The sequence below is a fragment of the Polypterus senegalus genome, chromosome 9, assembly GCF_016835505.1.
Source record: "Polypterus senegalus isolate Bchr_013 chromosome 9, ASM1683550v1, whole genome shotgun sequence".
Taxonomy (NCBI): Eukaryota; Metazoa; Chordata; class Cladistia; order Polypteriformes; family Polypteridae; genus Polypterus; species Polypterus senegalus.
In genome coordinates, this window is record NC_053162.1 from 128749074 (window position 1) to 128768354 (window position 19281).

Consider the following 19281-nt stretch of genomic DNA (forward strand, 5'->3'; position numbering starts at 1 on the left):
TGTAAGTCTATTTGTGAGCAATGTATAACTTCAAAGGAATACATGAGCATTGGTGTGGTGTATGTATTGATGACTTTAACTGTGTGGTGTGCATGTAAGTGTGTTTTTAGTATTTTTGTAACACATGATGTAAATTTTTGTGTAAGAGTATATTCGATTTGTTTGTGTTGTATTTTGTATTCCTGTTGGAATCCAAGATAATAGTATGGTTCCCCTTCTGCCATGGCCTCAATTTAGTTGCCATTATTGAGGATAAACCCATTGACGCTAAGGATTCCCTTCTCTACAGTAATATCACTACATTTTCCAATTTAATCTCCATGTATATGTCTTGTGAAAACATTTTAACTCTTTCTAGTAACTTTTGTTCCTGTTTAAATCTTTATGTTATCCATACAGAATAGATGATATAGGGTGTATTGCCGGTGTTGATTTTTGAATTTTCTAACTATATTGTGTGTTGTTCAATCTGTTTGATAGTGGATTGAGAGCGAAACAAAACCAGTGAGAGCTAAGTGAGTCTCCCTGGAAGAAGCCTTATCTCATTGAGCCTGTGTGTGTTGAAGTGTTGTTGATACATACATAGAGTGTTGTTCTCCGGTGTCTCATTAGTGTTTGTAGGCAGTGCATGACTACAAGGTGTATCTTATATTAGTGATATTCGTGCTAACCATGTGAGTAGGACACTGTTGAATACTTTTTTTGTATTCAATGAATTCTTTGTGTGGGTTTCTGTATTTTTCGTATGCCTGCTGGAATATCAATTAAAAGCTATTTCTTACAACCCATGTGTTGCCATCAGCAGCCTTTCACTTGTTCTGTAAGTATATCATTATCTGTCATGTGTGTGTATATACTTTGCTTGTTATGCATGCAGTAAATATTTTGTAAAGCATAGACAGGCAGATTATAGGTCTGTAGTTTTTGAGATCTGTGGTGTCTTTTGACTTCATGTATCTTTTGTCATCTGTTAAAAATTGAGGTGTCTCTTGTGGGATATATCATATGTACAGTATGTCATTTTGTCTGCAACTACCAAGTGCAGAATGGTGAACTCTAATTCTAGAAATCGTGAACTGCATCTAAGTCCAGTGCCTTCCAGATGAGTGTTTTCTTTATTATTTCTGTGAGATCTTTTAAGGTGATCTGCTTGCAGTACATCTTCATTATATCTTCCATCTTTTGTTGCTCCTCTTTGATCCAAGCTGCAGTGCTGAACTACATTAGACAAGAGGGAAGAGCCGGTTTTCTTGTTTTGATGGACCATTGGTTTCTGTTAATTTGTTATTCAGTATGTGTCTGTAGAATAGTTTTTCATTTTTTGAACTGTGAGTTGGCTTGTTTTCATACTATACGTACTTTGTACCATTTTAGCCTTTGTTTTAATTATGAGTTTTTATTTAAATGTTATATATGTGTTCATTATGTTGTATGTTTATTTTTATTCTCCTAAATATTTGATGGAAGTTTCTTTGCAGTTTTCCTGACATGTTGTTCTTTTTGTACTGTGTTAATTGCCCTAAAATCGTGTCTAATGTCCTTAGTCTGTGTTTGTAGTTGGTGTTCCTTTGCAGGTTTCTATAATCTGTAATGTTGTTATGTTTTTTCTGTTTCATTTTTTCATTCCAATATGGGTGATGGTGGTGACTGCAGATGCATATACTGTTTGCACATCTAGAAGTGTTGTATTGTGTAGTCACTATGCTGTGAAAGTATATTTTCATTTGAGAATTTTATTGTTAGTGACAGTTTCTTTGTGTTTAGTGGCTTTGTTCTAAAGGGGACGCTGAGTGGGGTATTTTCCTGTGTATTGTATTGTATTGTATTGTATTATATTGAGTGTTGTCTCAGTGTCCTCTGTCAGTTTGCATAGTAGTGCATAGTTCTTGATGAAGATTGTCTTGGTGGGTACATCGGTAATATTATCAATACTGTCCACTGTTCTATGTAATGCATTGTTGAATTTGTTATCTTTCTGTTTGTCACATGAGACTGTGTAGTTGTTCGTATTTCTTATTTGTCTCTTTAAGTTAGCTGAAATGTCATGTTTTATTTGTTTGAGTTCTGTTTGTGGAATGAGATTATGTGTGAGGATAGTCCACTGCTAATCTGTGATTTTTTTTTCTCATTTATTTGTAAGTTCGGGTATTTGACTATAAAGGCTGTGTGTAATTTGTATCTGTAATGTGTTGCATCTTTTTGTAATTCTGTAATTGTGTAATATGTAAGCATGATGCAGTCCTTAATATCTTTTGTCGATTGCGTGTACTGGCAGATCTTACTTGCTTTGGTGGTCAGGAGTTTGAGGGTCCCCGGTTCAGCCATAGCAGTCTGAGTCTGGTGGTCAAGCCCACACACCTGTGGAATGGCCATTGCAGTAGGCATACTTGGTTCAGTGCTGTTTTTTTACCACTAGTAGTCAAGGGAGATTGTAGCTCAATTTTTGTTCACGGGCCTCTACCTAATTCACCAATGCAGCCCTTTAACTCTGGGTGACAACTGAGCCAGTATGAATCCCATTTCTTGTTATAATCATTTTTAACATTTAATATCTCTGCCAGAGTGGGTAATGGCCTACCTTTAGTCTGGCCCTTTCCTCTCAACCTTACCGCCATGGGTGGCCCTACCTTGAACACAAAGCTCCCACCAGCGTTACTCTAAGGATCATAAAGAATCACAAGCCCACCTATTATCATTATTATTAAATAAAATATTTTATAATGAAGTAATTCTAAATATATAATCTAGTGCTGTATTACCATATTAAACTAAATTTATTCTTTTAAATTCTCTTGTTCCAATTTTTAGGAAAATCAGGAGATGAAAAAAAGAAAAGTGTAAAGGGAGGTAAGTTATGATTTACTTATTGTCATCTGTTGAACGGTTTGGGAGTGCTGCACATCAGATAACTGAATGCTATAGATGAGCAATTAAAGTATCATAAGTTTCATGTGGATTAATAAAATAACTTTTATAATACATATTTGCTGTTTATGTTTATGGACATGATGCATTTAAAATAACAACACTTTCAACTGATCTTGCTGTATATTTTTAGAAGCGGTCTGTGTATTTTCAGAACAGCTGCAAGAAACCAAAATACACACACTAGTAACATAATATGCACATTATACCGTTTGTTTTTTGTAGGGTATTTCTTTTAGAAGGGGAGCAATCTGCAATAAATATTTTGGCATGCTTTTTTGTAATTATCTTAAAATACTTAGCAACAGAGAAACAAAAGTTCTGACCAATTTAATATAACAAAAATAATAATTTAAATCTAAAAATTAATTATATCTGAACAAGTTAAAGCGTGGTTTTTTAAAGAATTACAAAGGTGTTGTTTATGTTTAAAAACAAACAAAACTAAAACTGTAAACATTTTAAAAAATGTGCTTCATTAGTCTTAAAATATTTCAAATATTCACTTTCTTTGATCTCAATAGTTTAATTCCATATTTTGCCTGAATTTGTTACCTTCAGTTTCAATTCTTCTGGTATAACTTATCATTGTCTTATCCTAGGGATTGACTAATTTGTTGGTATGCCCCAATTCTGTATTTTTTCCCAATTAGCAGTGCTATGACAGTTGTGATCAACAGAAAGCTAGAGCGTGTAGTGGATTAAGAAAGATTGGGCTATAAGGACAGGAAATGCCATCACGAACATATACTTTATTTAAAAGGGAACATTTTACCAGAATGCTTCTCCTGCTGGCCAGAGACTTTTTACATGAAGGAACAGACTTGGAAATAGCAAAGGTGTTTTAGGGATTAAGAAAATGGAATGTTGAAAACCAGGTGAGGACTGTGAACCTCAGCAGAGGGATGCAAGATATACCAAAACTAAAAAACAAAGCAAAATTCATAGATGTGAAAAACAAAGCAAGATGATAAAAACATTTATTGGTGCCACCAAGACATGGCGGCAATGGCCATAGTAACAATTAACAATATTACTGCCCCTATAACATAGTGTTCACCAATGGAAAAACAAAATGGAGTCCCAAAATAAAAGTAAAAGCAAACAAACAAAAAAAAGAGATTTGAATCATTGATTATGCAACATATTGTTTACTACTGAGGTGGTTATTTTAAGATTCTACAAAAAGTGAACACAATCGTCTCCTTGCTAAAAAATAAGTTATAATAATCATCTGCCAGAAGGGAATGAAGTTCTTCAAAGATGCAATTAGAAATTGCAAAAATGCTGCTTTCATCAAAGACTAAAAATGTTGATATATTTTTTAAAAGTGATTTGAATTCGCTTTTTGCTGTATGTGCCAGAAATAAACTTAAAAATAAAAACAGATTATAGTAATAGCTATAATTATTATTTCTGATTTATAACATATAGGTAGAGAACAAGTTTGTAAAGTTTTTTAAATGAAGATTGATTTCTCAACCATGTACAGTAGCTTTCGGCCTTGCACCTTTTGCAGTTTTAAGGGAAATAAGTGGCATAATATAGAGAGACCTGACTGGTGATAGTATTGTGGAGGATGTAACTGTTTTCCATAAGACATTAAGCATCAACTAAGAATCAAATAGATGTTCAAGCAGTCAAAATGGTAATACCGTGCTGCTGTTTTAATGATTTCTTTATAAATATATTTTCTGTGAACCTAACCTGCATATCTTTGGAATATTGGAGGAAAAGCAGATAATAATATTAAGTAACAAGATATCTGACATGTTACAAGAATCAAAAACATTTCATGTTCCTATTTATAGATTATTAAGCAGTTTGTCCTTCTTTACAGGTTGGTATAGCAATAGCTCTGCTAAGGTCCGGAAGTGGCTAAAGAAACTGGTACTACATTGCTTGTAAAATTATTGGCTGCCACCTCTCCTTTGTGGTTTCACTCTTCTTTTTCAGGCTAAAGTGAAAAGTGTTTTAAGATTTGACCATCACACTGTGCCCACCCTCTGTTCACTCTTGTTCAGCTTGTTAAATGGATTATTTTATTAATTAATTAATTAATTAATTTATTTATTTATTAAGCACTTTAAAAACAACATCAAGGCTGACCAAAGTGCTGTACAATAAAAAGAAAAGAAAAACCCAACATATTAGACACACGAAACTGAAGGGTAAATTAAAGAGAAACACATAAACACATAAGAACTAAAATGATTCTTAATAAAAAGTATACAGATAGCCAACATATCATAATGGGTTAAAAGCTAGAGAGTAAAAATGTGTTTTTAAATAGGATTTAAAGACAGCTAGTGAAGGAGCCTGCCTAACGTGCAACAACAAATTGTTCCAGAGTTTTGATTAGTTCAACTAAGTTGAACCCGCGTTCGGGTGAGGGAAAACGCCGTCCAAATTTTTCATTCATCATGGAAGGTCTGTTGAACCGCTCTTTGTTTTATCCCTCACCTAGGACCAGTTTGCTTTGGGTGGCCCTACCAGGGGCATAAAGCCCCGGACAACAGAGTTCGTACGATCATTGGGACACGCAAACCCCTCCACCACGATAAGGTGGCAGTTCAAGGAGGGGGCTTTCACAGTCTCAGTGAGGCATTATACAGGCGTATTGCCTTTGGTATAAAGGAACCCCAGTAGCGTTTCATCCTACACTTCTGCTGAATGATTTGTTCGCTGAAAGTCATCAGTCTTAGGGTGTCAGAGAGTGGTTATTTCCTCCAGGTGATCCAGAGTGTATCCCATAACTGAGCACGCCCTTTCAATTAGCTTGTTAATTTGGTAGGCCTCTCTTGAGGTGATGTTACCTGCCCAGCACACCACAGTGTAGAAGATTGCACTGGCCATCCCAGGATTAAAAAAGGATGTGAAGGATGTCACTTCTCACCTTAAAGGAAAGCAATCTCCTAAGGAGGAAGAGCCTGCTCTACTCTCTGTGTTATGAGTGTACCCCAACCTGTCATTGATGTGGACCCCCAAGTACTTATCGTAGTGGACCACCTCTGTATTCACTCTCTGAATACTGACCTGACACAGAGCCTCTTTTGTTTGGTGAAAGTCAAAAACCAGTTCCTTGGTTTTGCTGATGTTTACTTGCAGACAATTCTTTCTGCACCAACAAAGTTCTCCAGCTGGCTCCTCTTTTATTTTGCATATGTCAATACACCCACTAAGTGCAGCCATCCTATCTGTATTATCACAGTTTTTGTTATGTAGTCTTCTGCATTGTGGTTTATTTCAATAATATTAAATGCTGACATTAGTCTATAATATTTTGATATATCATAGAAATAAAAATATATTTAATGATAGTGTTTTTTCTATTTTACCTTTTTTTTATTAATGTACTGTTTATTTTTTTCCCAAATTAGATCATGTTAATGCTGTATATTCAGATGTCAATACTTCTGAAAAGACCAAAGAAGAAAAGAGTACTAAAAAAAAATTATTTGGTAAGAAAGCATAAACTGCAGTACATGTATTTAAATATATTACAATACAATGTAACGCTTAATATGCTGTAGCTCACAAGTCATACACTATGTGTAATTTTTGGACTGATTTCAAATCAAGATTTTTATTTCTCTTACCTCTTATATCATATGACTTCCATCTGATTAATAATGCACAGGAGCAGATATTGATAAGAGGATCCAGGGGCAAAATTACAGGCAACTGGAGTGGCTAAGCAAAAGGTCACTCACCACAGATGGGTGCAAGATCAAGGACTGGCTCCTGCCTCATACCAACTCATGATGTCCTTAAAGTGTGTAAAAAGTTTAGGCACTCATTGAATAAATGAATGGTTGAACATTTATTTATATGGTAATCATTCTTTGCACTGGGAACCACAGTAGCACAACACTGGATCCAGTATGTTTTGGGTTCTAATCCCACACTCAGTCATTCACAGTGTTGCATTTGTATTTGTCTGCAAAGGGTTTCCTTAAAGGACTCCAATTTTTCTCCCACATTCTCAAAGATATGTATTCTAAATGCTACGTTTTGTTATTTTTTCCTGGTTTCAAAAGATATTCCTTTTGGACTTGTTCATTTTTTATTGAAGATGAGCCACATTCATTTTCTACATTTGGTGTGCATTTGGACTTATTTTATTTCATTGTCTTTTTTGTGAAACTCATGAACAAACTTAGGTAGATTAGGTTAATCTGTGACTGTAAATTGGCCCGTATGTGAGTGGACAGACCCTACTACAGAGTGGCAGCCTGCTAAGGGCTGTTTCCTGTTTTCCGCCTAGTTTTTCAGGATAGGCTGCAGATTGTTGCAACCCTGAACTGGATTGACTGGAGTGACTTTGATAATAATAAGTTTTTTCTAGTAAAGTTGTAGCACAATCCATCACTCAGTCTATAAATCATTTTTCAAGTGCCTTGTTTTGGCTCAGCACATTTGGCATGTAACAAAACATTTAATATTATAGGCTGAATGATTATTAAGACTCACCTGCACTTTGTGAAATGTACAGTATTTTTCAGACCATAAGGCGCACTTAAAATCCTTTCATTTTATCAAAAATCGACACTTCACCTTATAATCTGGTGCGCCTTATGTATTAATTCTGGTTGTGCTTACTGACCTCAACTGATTTTATGTGGTACACGGTGCTCAAAAATCTGTCAAAATGTTTTGGAATGACTTTAGTAAGCTACGAAGCCTCACTGCTTGATGGATTGTTGGAGCATTATGGCTATCATAGTCAGGGGCCTTGCGGGGTAATACGTACTGTACTTCAGCATAATATTATGGTGTGTTTATTAGGACCCCAAAATGGCACCTGTTAAGAGACATGCTTACAAAGCAGATTTCAAACTCAAGGCTATCAGGCATGCAGTAGAACATTGGAATAGAGCAGCTGCGAGAGAATTCAACATTAATGAATCAATGGTGCAGAAGTGGAGGAAGCAAGAAGATGACCTGCACCAAGTAAAGAAAACCAAACAGAGTTTCCGAGGAAACAAAGCGAGATGGCCACAGTTAGAGGACAAACTTGAACAGTGGGTTATTGAACAGAGATCAGCAGGTAGAAGCGTCTCTGCAGTCTCTATTCGACTCAAGGCAACAGCGGTACCACGTGACGTGAAGATCACTGACTTTCAAGGAGGTCTTTCTTGGTGCTTCCGTTTTATGAAAGACGTAATCTCTCCATCCGCACAAGAACTACTATCTCGCAGCAACTGCCAAAGGATTACGAAGAAAAGCTAGCCATTTTCCACACTTACTGCAAGAACATGATCACTGAAAAGAAGATCCGGCCAGAACACATTACCAACATGAACGAGGTCCCTCTCACCTTTGACATCCCTGCAAGTGTACTGTCAAGAAAACAGGAACCAGTACGATATCTATACGCACCACAGGGAACGAGAAGTCATTCTTCACTGTAGTTCTCAGTTGCCAGGCTAAAGGCCACAAACTACCACCCATGGTCATTTTCAAGAGGAAGACTTTGCCAAAAGAAAAGTTTCTGCCCAGCGTCATCATCAAAGCTAACCCAAAGGGCCGGAATGGACGAGGAGAAGATGAGTGAGTGGCTGAGAGAAGTTTACTTCAGGAGACCGGATGGCTTTTTCCACAAATCTCAGTCTCTATTGATCTGCGACTCCATGCGCGCCCATCTCACCGATACTGTCAAAATCCAAGTGAAGCAAACTAATTCGGAGCTTGCCATCATTCTGGGTGGATTAACCAAAGAACTTCAACCGTTAGATATTGGTGTCAACAGGTCGTTCAAAGTTAAATTGCGAGCTGCATGGAAGCATTGGATGACGGAAGACGAACACACATTCACCAAGATAGGAAGGCAACGGCAGGCAAGTTACGCCACTATCTGCCAATTGATCGTGGATGCCTGGGGTAAGGTATCCGTCTCAAGTATCGTCCGAGCTTTCACGAAGGGCGGAATCATCACTAAACAGTTAAGTAACAGCAATGAGACTAACTTGGATAATGACGAGAGAGATCTGGGCATGCTTGATGCTGAAATCCCCCAACTGTTTACCTCAGACACTAAGGATGAAGAATTTGATGGATTTGTGGAAGAGGAATGAACTGAAAAAGTGAGTATATTTTTTTGTATTTTATGTTACAACTGAACAATGTTGAGAATTATTGTGAATGAGTTGAATAAAGTTTGACTTATCTGACTGTTCTTTCGCTGAATGCGCTTTATAATCCGATACGCCTTATGTATGAAAGTAGACCCATTCATTGATATTGCACTTTATAATCCGGTGCGCCTTATGGTCCGAAAAATACTGTACATGCTAATATGAATCTTCTGAAAAAGGCAGAAGATTTGAAACTAGTTTAAAATTATTCAGAACTTCTAACACAAATCATAGTTGAATGAGAGAGTAGAAGATATTAGAAGAACTGAGGGATAAAGAATATAACCTCAGAGTGAAAACCTATTTCTAAGATTTTATTAAACACAATATATGAATAATCCAGTTTGTAGAAAGAACAGTTTGTTACCATTACTATATGTAATTATTGTTGAAAATTTGAAAAGATTTAATTCTAAATACCTGACATTTTTCTTCATTACTGTGTCCTTTCAAAATAAACAACCAGCTTATTTTCTTGTGGATTAATGTATCATTATTACGGTATTATTAAAAAATACATTCTTGAAATCTGCCTATATTGGGTTTCGGTCAAGACACAGACTGTTAGGGAATTTCCTCAGTATGTAACATGTATTTAAACTGTCTGCTTTCTGTGTTTGTATTTATGCGCAATGAACTTTACTTGTCACTGTGGGAAATTTGGCTTGTCACAGTCATAGTCAGGCATTATGCAGACGTACTGCTGTTGGTAAAAAGAAGCCCCAGTTGTATTTCTTGACACATTTCAACTGAGTAATTCTTTGGCTGAAAGTGTTAGTGTTTCAGAGAGTGGATATGTAGCTTTGTTCATAATGACACTCAGCTGTTACAATTTTCTCCTTTGATACTACCGCCAGTTGGTCCAGAATGTGGCACATAACTGAGCCTGTCCTTTTAATTAGCTTGTGATTTGGTGGGCCTTGCTTGAAGTGATGTTACCAGCCCAACACACCACATTGTGGAAAATTGTACTGGTCATCACAGAGTTATGGAAGATGTAAAGGATGTCACTCCCCTCATTAAAGGAGTACAGTCTCTTAAGGAAGAAGAATCTGCTCTACCCTTTATCATATAGTTCCTCTGTGTTCCCAGGTCAGTCCAACCTGTCATTAATGTGGACACCCGAGTACCTGTAGGAGAGAACCACCTCTACATCCACTCCTTGAATAGTCACTGGACATATTGGACTGGTGTGGCAAAAGTCAATAACAAGCTCCTTAGTTTAAAGATGTAAACAATTCTCTTTGCACCAAAAAACAAAGTATTCTTCTCTGTCTCATCCCCCTTATCAATACACTGCATATGCATAGAGTCTTCTGAGAATTTCTGCAAGTGACATGAATTGGTTATATTATATTATATTATATTATATTATATTATATTATATTATATTTATAATATAAATTATATTTATAATCCAAGGTGTTCAGAGGGAAGTGAAAAGGAGACAGGACTGTTCCTTGTGGTGGTCCAATGTTGTTAACATCTGTATCAGAAACACAGTTGTTGAGTCTCACAAACTACAGACTCAAAGACAGATAGTCCATTATCCAGGACACTATAGGCTCATCAACCTGCATACGTCTGAGCTTTCTCCTTATTTTCTAGTACAGTGGTGGGGATGTACTTATAATATCGTTTGTATGTGTCTACTTGTTTGTGTTGCAGTCTCCATGTGTCTGTTCAGAAAGTCTGTTTGTGTCAGTAGTCTACACCCTGACTTATGTGTTGGATTGTTTCTTTTTCCTTGTGGCTGCATCTGCATTTGCTGTCTGTATTGCTAGTATCCTTGAGAATATATTTTCTGTAGTTTCTCGTGTTTATAAATTGATATTTTACAGCTAGTATAAACCGTTCTGCCTTCTTAAACATGTAACAACTGCTTAGTCATCCATTTCATGCAATCTTATCTACACAAGGCTGATCAGGTTCATGAGAATGTCTAGCATGCAATGTTTATTAAGTGGTGTGGGTTTTATGTCCTTTATGATGTTGGCTGTGGTATGGAGGTTAAATCGTGACTAGTTTGTGTCGGCATGCTTTGGGTAGTGTTGATATATGCTGTTTTGTGTAGAAGAATTTTCTTAAATTATTAATGTGCATGTTTTATAAAGGAATTATGTCTATGTGACCCAAACGTGCCTCAGCACATGGAAGAGTGAGTTGCTGTATGGCTGCTTTAGGGTGCTCGTGTTTTCCGTTGGAGCTGTTGTAAGTCTATTTGTGAGCAATGTATAACTTCAAAGGAATACATGAGCATTGGTGTGGTGTATGTATTGATGACTTTAACTGTGTGGTGTGCATGTAAGTGTGTTTTTAGTATTTTTGAAACACATGATGTAAATTTTTGTGTAAGAGTATATTCGATTTGTTTGTGTTGTATTTTGTATTCCTGTTGGAATCCAAGATAATAGTATGGTTCCCCTTCTGCCATGGCCTCAATTTAGTTGCCATTATTGAGGATAAACCCATTGACGTTAAGGATTCCCTTCTCTACAGTAATTTCACTACATTTTCCAATTTAATCTCCATGCATATGTCTTGTGAAAACATTTTAACTCTTTCTAGTAACTTTTGTTCCTGTTTATATCTTTATGTTATCCATACAGAATAGATGATATAGGGTGTATTGCCGGTGTTGATTTTTGAATTTTTTAATTATATTGTGTGTTCTTTAATCTGTTTGATAATGGATTGAGAGCGAAACAAAACCAGTGAGGGCTAAGTGAGTCTCCCTGGAAGAAGCCTTATCTCATTGAGCCTGTGTGTGTTGAAGTGTTCTTGATACATACATAGAGTGTTGTTCTCCGGTGTCCCATTAGTGTTTGTAGGCAGTGCATGACTACAAGGTGTATCTTATATTAGTGATATTCGTACTAGCTGTAAGGAGGACACTGTTGAATACTTTTTTGTATTCAATGAATTCTTTGTGTAGGTTTCTGTATTTTGCGTATGCCTGCTGGAATATCAATTAAAAGCTGTTTCTTACAACCCATGTGTTGCCATCAGCAGCCTTTCACTTGTTCTGTAAGTATATCATTATCTGTCATGTGTGTGTATATATTTTGCTTGTTATGCATGCAGTAAATATTTTGTAAAGCATAGACAGACAGATTATAGGTCTGTAGTTTTTGAGATCTGTGGTGTCTTTTGACTTCATGTATCTGATGTCCTCTGTTAAAAACTGAGGTGCCTCTTGTGGGATATATCATATGTATGTCATTTTGTCTGCAACTACCAAGTGCAGAATGGTGAACTCTAATTCCAGAAATTATGAACTGCATCTAAGTCCAGTGCCTTCCAGATGAGTGTTTTCTTTATTATTTCTGTGAGATCTGTTAAGGTGATCTGTTTACAGTACATCTTCATTATATCTTCCATCTTTTGTTGCTCCTCTTTGATCCAAGCTGCAGTGCTGAACTACATTAGACAAGAGGGAACAGCCGGTTTTCTTGTTTTGATGGACCATTGGTTTCTGTTAATTTGTTATTCAGTATGTGTCTGTAGAATAGTTTTTCATTTTTTTTGAACTGTGAGTTGACTTGTTTTCATACTATACGTACAGTACTTTGTGCCATTTTAGACTTTGTTTTAACTATGAGTTTTTATTTAAATGTTATACAGTATATGTGTTCATTATGTTGTATGTTTATTTTTATTCTCCTAAATATTTGATGGAAGTTTCTTTGCAGTTTTCCTGACATGTTGTTCTTTTTGTACTGTGTTAATTGCCCTAAAATCATGTCTAATGTCCTTAGTCTGTGTTTCTAGTTGGTGTTCCTTTGCAGGTTTCTATAATCTGTAATGTTGTTATGTTTTTTCTATTTCATTTTTTTCATTCCAATATGGGTGATGGTGGTGACTGCAGATGCATATACTGTTTGCACATCTGGAAGTGTTGTATTGTGTAGTCACTATGCTGTGAAAGTATATTTTCATTTGAGAATTTTATTGTTAGTGATAGTTTCTTTGTGTTTAGTGGCTTTGCTCTAAAGGGGATGCTAAGTGGGGTATTTTCCTGTGTATTGTATTGTATTGTATTGTATTGTATTGTATTATATTGAGTGTTGTCTCAGTGTCATCTGTCAGTTTGCATAGTAGTGCATAGTTCTTGATGAAGATTGTCTTGGTGGGTACATCGGTAATATTATCAATACTGTCCACTGTTCTATGGAGTGCATTGTTGAATTTGTTATCTTTCTGTTTGTCACATGAGACTGTGTAGTTGTTCGTATTTCTTGTTTGTCTCTTTAAGTTAGCAGAAATGTCATGTTTTATTTGTTTGAGTTCTTTTTGTGGAATGAGATTATGTGTGAGGATAGTCCACTGCTAATCTGTGATTTTTTTTTTTCATTTATTTGTAAGTTTGGGTATTTGAATATAAAGGCTGTGTGTAATTTGTATCTGTAATGTGTTGCATCTTTTTCTAATTCTGTAATTGTGTAATATGTAAGCATGATGCACTCCTTAATATCTTTTGTCGAGTGCGTGTACTGGCAGATCTTGCTTGCTTTGGTGGTCAGGAGTTTGAGGGTCCCCGGTTCAGCCATAGCAGTCTGAGTCTGGTGGTCAAGCCCACACACCTGTGGAATGGCCATTGCAGTAGGCATACTTGGTTCAGTGTCGTTTTTTACCACTAGTAGTCAAGGGAGATTGTAGCTCAATTTTTGTTCATGGGCCTCTACCTAATTCACCAATGCAGCCCTTTAACTCTGGGTGACAACTGAGCCAGTATGAATCCCATTTCTTGTTATAATCATTTTTAACATTTAATATTTCTGCCAGAGTGGGTAATGGCCTACCTTTAGTCTGGCCCTTTCCTCTCAACCTTACCGCCATGGGTGGCCCTACCTTGAACACAAAGCTCCCACCAGCGTTACTCTAAGGATCATAAAGAATCACAAGCCCACCTATTATCATTAGTATTAAATAAAATATTTTATAATGAAGTAATTCTAAATATATAATCTAGTGCTGTATTACCATATTAAACTAAATTTATTCTTTTAAATTCTCTTGTTCCAATTTTTAGGAAAATCAGGAGATGAAAAAAAGAAAAGTGTAAAGGGAGGTAAGTTATGATTTACTTATTGTCATCTGTTGAACGGTTTGGGAGTGCTGCACATCAGATAACTGAATGCTATAGATGAGCAATTAAAGTATCATAAGTTTCATGTGGATTAATAAAATAACTTTTATAATACATATTTGCTGTTTATGTTTATGGACATGATGCATTTAAAATAACAACACTTTCAACTGATCTTGCTGTATATTTTTAGAAGCGGTCTGTGTATTTTCAGAACAGCTGCAAGAAACCAAAATACACACCCTAGTAACATAATATGCACATTATACCGTTTGTTTTTTGTAGGGCATTTCTTTTAGAAGGGGAGCAATTTGCAATAAATATTTTGGCATGCTATTTTGTAATTATCTTAAAATACTTAGCAACAGAGAAATAGAAGTTCTGACCAATTTAATATACCAAGAATCATAATTTAAATCTAAAAATTAATTATATCTGAAAAAGTTAAAGCGTGGTTTTTTAAAGAATTACAAAGGTGTTGTTTATGTTTAAAAACAAACAAAACTAAAACTGTAAACATTTTAAAAAATGTGCTTCATTAGTCTTAAAATATTTCAAATATTCACTTTCTTTGATCTCGATAGTTTAATTCCATATTTTGCCTGAATTTGTTACCTTCAGTTTCAATTCTTCTGGTATAACTTATCATTGTCTTATCCTAGGGATTGACTAATTTGTTGGTATGCCCCAATTCTGTATTTTTTCCCAATTAGCAGTGCTATGACAGTTGTGATCAACAGAAAGCTAGAGCGTGTAGTGGATTAAGAAAGATTGGGCTATAAGGACAGGAAATGCCATCACGAACATATACTTTACTTAAAAGGGAACATTTTACCAGAATGCTTCTCCTGCTGGCCAGAGGCTTTTTACATGAAGGAACAGACTTGGAAATAGCAAAGGTGTTTTAGGGATTAAGAAAATGGAATGTTGAAAACCAGGTGAGGACTGTGAACCTCAGCAGAGGGATGCAAGATATGCCAAAACTAAATAACAAAGCAAAATTCATAGATGTGAAAAACAAAGCAAGATGATAAAACAATGTATTGGTGCCACCAAGACATGGTGGCAATGGCAATAGTAACAATTAACAATATTACTGCCCCTATAACATAGTGTTCACCAATGGAAAAACAAAATGGAGTCCCAAAATAAAAGTAAAAGCAAACAAACAAAAAAAAGAGATTTGAATCATTGATTATGCAACATATTGTTTACTACTGAGGTGGTTATTTTAAGATTCTACAAAAAGTGAACACAATTGTCTCCTTGCTAAAAAAAAGTTATAATAATCATTTGCCAGAAGGGAATGAAGTTCTTCAAAGATGCAATTAGAAATTGCAAAAATGCTGCTTTCATCAAAGACTAAAAATGTTGATATATTTTTTAAAAGTGATTTGAATTCGCTTTTTGCTGTATGTGCCAGAAATAAACTTAAAAATAAAACAGATTATAGTAATAGCTATAATTATTATTTCTGATTTATAACATTTAGGTAGAGAACAAGTTTGTAAAGTTTTTTAAATGAGGATTGATTTCTCAACCATGTACAGTAGCTTTCGGCCTTGCACCTTTTGCAGTTTTAAGGGAAATAAGTGGCATAATATAGAGAGACCTGACTGGTGATAGTATTGTGGAGGATGTAACTGTTTTCCATAAGACATTAAGCATCAACTAAGAATCAAATAGATGTTCAAGCAGTCAAAATGGTAATACCGTGCTGCTGTTTTAATGACTTATTTATAAATATATTTTCTGTGAACCTAACCTGCATATCTTTGGAATATTGGAGGAAAAGCAGATAATAATATTAAGTAACAAGATATCTGACATGTTACAAGAATCAAAAACATTTCTATGTTCCTATTTATAGATTATTAAGCAGTTTGTCCTTCTTTACAGGTTGGTATAGCAATAGCTCTGCTAAGGTCAGGAAGTGGCTAAAGAAACTGGTACTACATTGCTTGTAAAATTATTGGCTGCCACCTCTCCTTTGTGGTTTCACTCTTCTTTTTCAGGCTAAAGTGAAAAGTGTTTTAAGATTTGACCATCACACTGTGCCCACCTTCTGTTTACTCTTGTTCTGCTTGTTAAACTGATTATTTTATTTTATTTATTTATTAAGCACTTTAAAAACAACATCAAGGCTGACCAAAGTGCTGTACAATAAAAAAAAAGAAAAACCCAACATATTAGACACACAAAACTGAAGGGTAAATGAAACAGAAACACATAAACACATAAGAACTAAAAAGATTCTTAATAAAAAGTATGCAGATAGCCAACATATCATACTGGGTTAAAAACCAGAGATTAAAAATATGTTTTTAAATAGGATTTAAAGACAGCTAGCGAAGGAGCCTGCTTAACGCATAACGGCAAATCATTCCAGAGTTTTGATTAGTTCAGCTAAGTTCATGAGTAACAGATTTAATAAAAAAATACTTTTCCACAAGCTGTAAATTGCATGGCGTTAATATCTTGACCTGAATAGGTCTAAGTATGTGTTTTTGAGTCATCAGGAAATGATGATTTGTGCTGATTTTATGTTGTTTATTTGCATCAATACTTTAGTTGTATGATTCTCAGAAATTCAAAGTCTATACAACTCACATTTCTATTGCAAAAAAAAATATTTTTACTTTACTTACATTGTATGTATACATCAACATGCCTTAAGTCAAGGTTATGCTTTTGAAAATAAGAAACTAATATATTATACAACTTTTAGTTTACATTAAATTTTTGTTTTGTATTACAGGAAAAAATGAAGGTGATGTTTTATATTCAGATTTGCTGAATCATAAGTCAAAGAAAATAAATCAGAGTGTACAAGAAAGCCCGGATACATCCAAAAATATTGAGACTAAAGACAAGCTTGCTAAAGAAAAGAGCAAAAAGAAAAATGCACAATCCAAAGATGTCACAGGTAAATAGAAAAAAATATAACATAGCTGTTTTTAAAAGATTATAAAGGTTAAAAAACAATTCTATGAAATTAGTAAAAATAGAATTATTTAAAGAAAGTAATTCAGCGGGTTGGAGAATGGATGGATCGATGAAGTAATTCATATGAGATAACCATTGAATATCTGCAATGAGAAATGCATTTGCACAGATTTAAAAAGTAAACGTGTAATATGGTTAGGACAGAAACGGTGACCTTATTTACTATCTGAAATTCTCTAATATACAGGTAGTATTTGTTAAATATTCTAATAAATTAGAATTGTTTAGTAAAGTCTAGTAATCCAGCAATAACTTATAGTTCCAGTGTTTAATACAGTTGTCAATTCTAAATGTAGGAATTCATTAAAAAACCAAAAGCTGTTTAGGAGTAATAAGCAATAAACCTACTTTAAATAATACAATAAAAAATAATTCAGACACAAAAGACAGGAATAAATACTAGACTTAGAAAATGAAATTTGTTTTGATAACATGTAAGCAAAGACAGATAGCTATGATAACTCAACATAACAGATAGTGATATCATATGGAAAATCCATTTTTGAATTATTGAAGTTTGATCCCTTCAGGATAACAAGCGCCAAAGTCTACCACAGATAAACCAATGAAAAATTGAAAAGATAAGCTTTTAGATTCAGTGTATTTATAATATAACACCGGCAGTCTCACTGATAGTCATGGGGATGTAATTGAACAATTGAACATAATTAGAGATATAAAGCTAAAATAGAGTTTGTTTAAAGTTGTATAACAAAGTGTCATGATAAGGCTAGTGAAAGACAGTCATGATTAACAGTGGCAACTATATGGGGACAAGTCATAGTGGATTTTTAAAGAACAGAATAGATTACATTCCAAGCAACAATATTTAGGAACATTAATGCAAAAAAAAAAAACAAAAAAAAACAGGTTATTATTGAAGAACAGCTAATGTAATACAATTCTTGTCTCAAATGTAAGTAATAAAGAAAAAACTTCTAATAAATGTTCAGTTTGTTTTTAAAGGAGGTGAGGAAATCAACACTGACTTATGTTTATTTTGAATTTAGTTTATATATCTTTTTAATACCACACAACTCAGTATAGTGTCTTTCAACCTCTGCCACTTGAATAAACCACAGATTCTTCACAATTCATCCTGAGAGCCTTAAACAGAATAACATGTCCAAGGAAAATGTGGCATTAATTGCTACTTTTCAGGATTTTCCTATTAAATAACATTGTACCTTCAGCTTGATGTAGCTTTTGCTTTCATTTGGGCTGAGTAAAAAGAACTCCTGTTAGTGACACATGTTTTGTTCAGCAAGATGTGAATGTTGCAAAGAAGATGGCAAAGGTGAAAATAAAAATCGAAATGACATCATGCAACATTCAAAATACTGAGAAGTGTTTACTGTTAAGCAGGAAGTTCATCCTAATGACTATGGTGTTAGATTTTTTTTCAGTTTAAATTCTTGAACCTTTCTAAGTAACACAAAAATAGACTTGTCACTTTACTTGCAGTGTTCAATTACATCATTTTATATAAGAGGAGTAATGTGGATGCACGGGAAGTTAAAAAATCCCGAATATAAGTGTCACTTACTGAAACAAAGATGGCTACTGTGAAGTTACATATGTGCATGTGTGTTCACGTTCACAGCTTAGCATGATTGTGCCTATTGAATCCTAAAGTCATGATTAGGATGTGATTTTGGATTGCAGAATATAAACAAAGTAAATAATAAAAGATTTCCATTGTGTAATGAGCAATTAACTAGAGCAATTAAAAACCAAGCTTCCGACCAAACCTGTGAAATACTGTAAAGTTAGGAGCTGGACTTGCTAAAACGAAGGGACTGTTTTAAAAAAATGCTGTAGTTGCCTCACACTTTATGCAGTCTTTTTGTTCAATCCACTTAATTAAAGTTGAAAGTCTGCACTTCAACTGCATCTGAGTTGTTTCATTTAAAATTCATTGTGGTAATGTACAGAACCAAAATTAGAAATAAGTTGTGTCTGTTCAAATATTTATGGACCTAACTGTAAATCTTGAACCTTGAATGATCTCACTCTGCACTACACATGTGCACAATCCATTGGCCTTTGCCTAACTGCAACTTTAAGTAGCACTGTTTGCATATATAATTTCACTTGTATAGTTTATAATGACACCAGAAGGTC

General features: G+C 34.8%; 1 protein-coding gene across 1 annotated transcript in view; it reads left to right on the forward strand.

Annotated features, from left to right (window-relative positions):
- Window positions 1-19281, forward strand: part of LOC120534910 — a 64656-nt gene that overhangs the window by 37090 nt on the left and 8285 nt on the right. The window contains exons 6-9 of the mRNA XM_039762417.1: window positions 2809-2847; window positions 6306-6386; window positions 14095-14133; window positions 16910-17077. Of these exons, the coding sequence (XP_039618351.1) occupies window positions 2809-2847; window positions 6306-6386; window positions 14095-14133; window positions 16910-17077 (327 nt within the window). The remainder of the gene's footprint in view (window positions 1-2808; window positions 2848-6305; window positions 6387-14094; window positions 14134-16909; window positions 17078-19281) is intronic.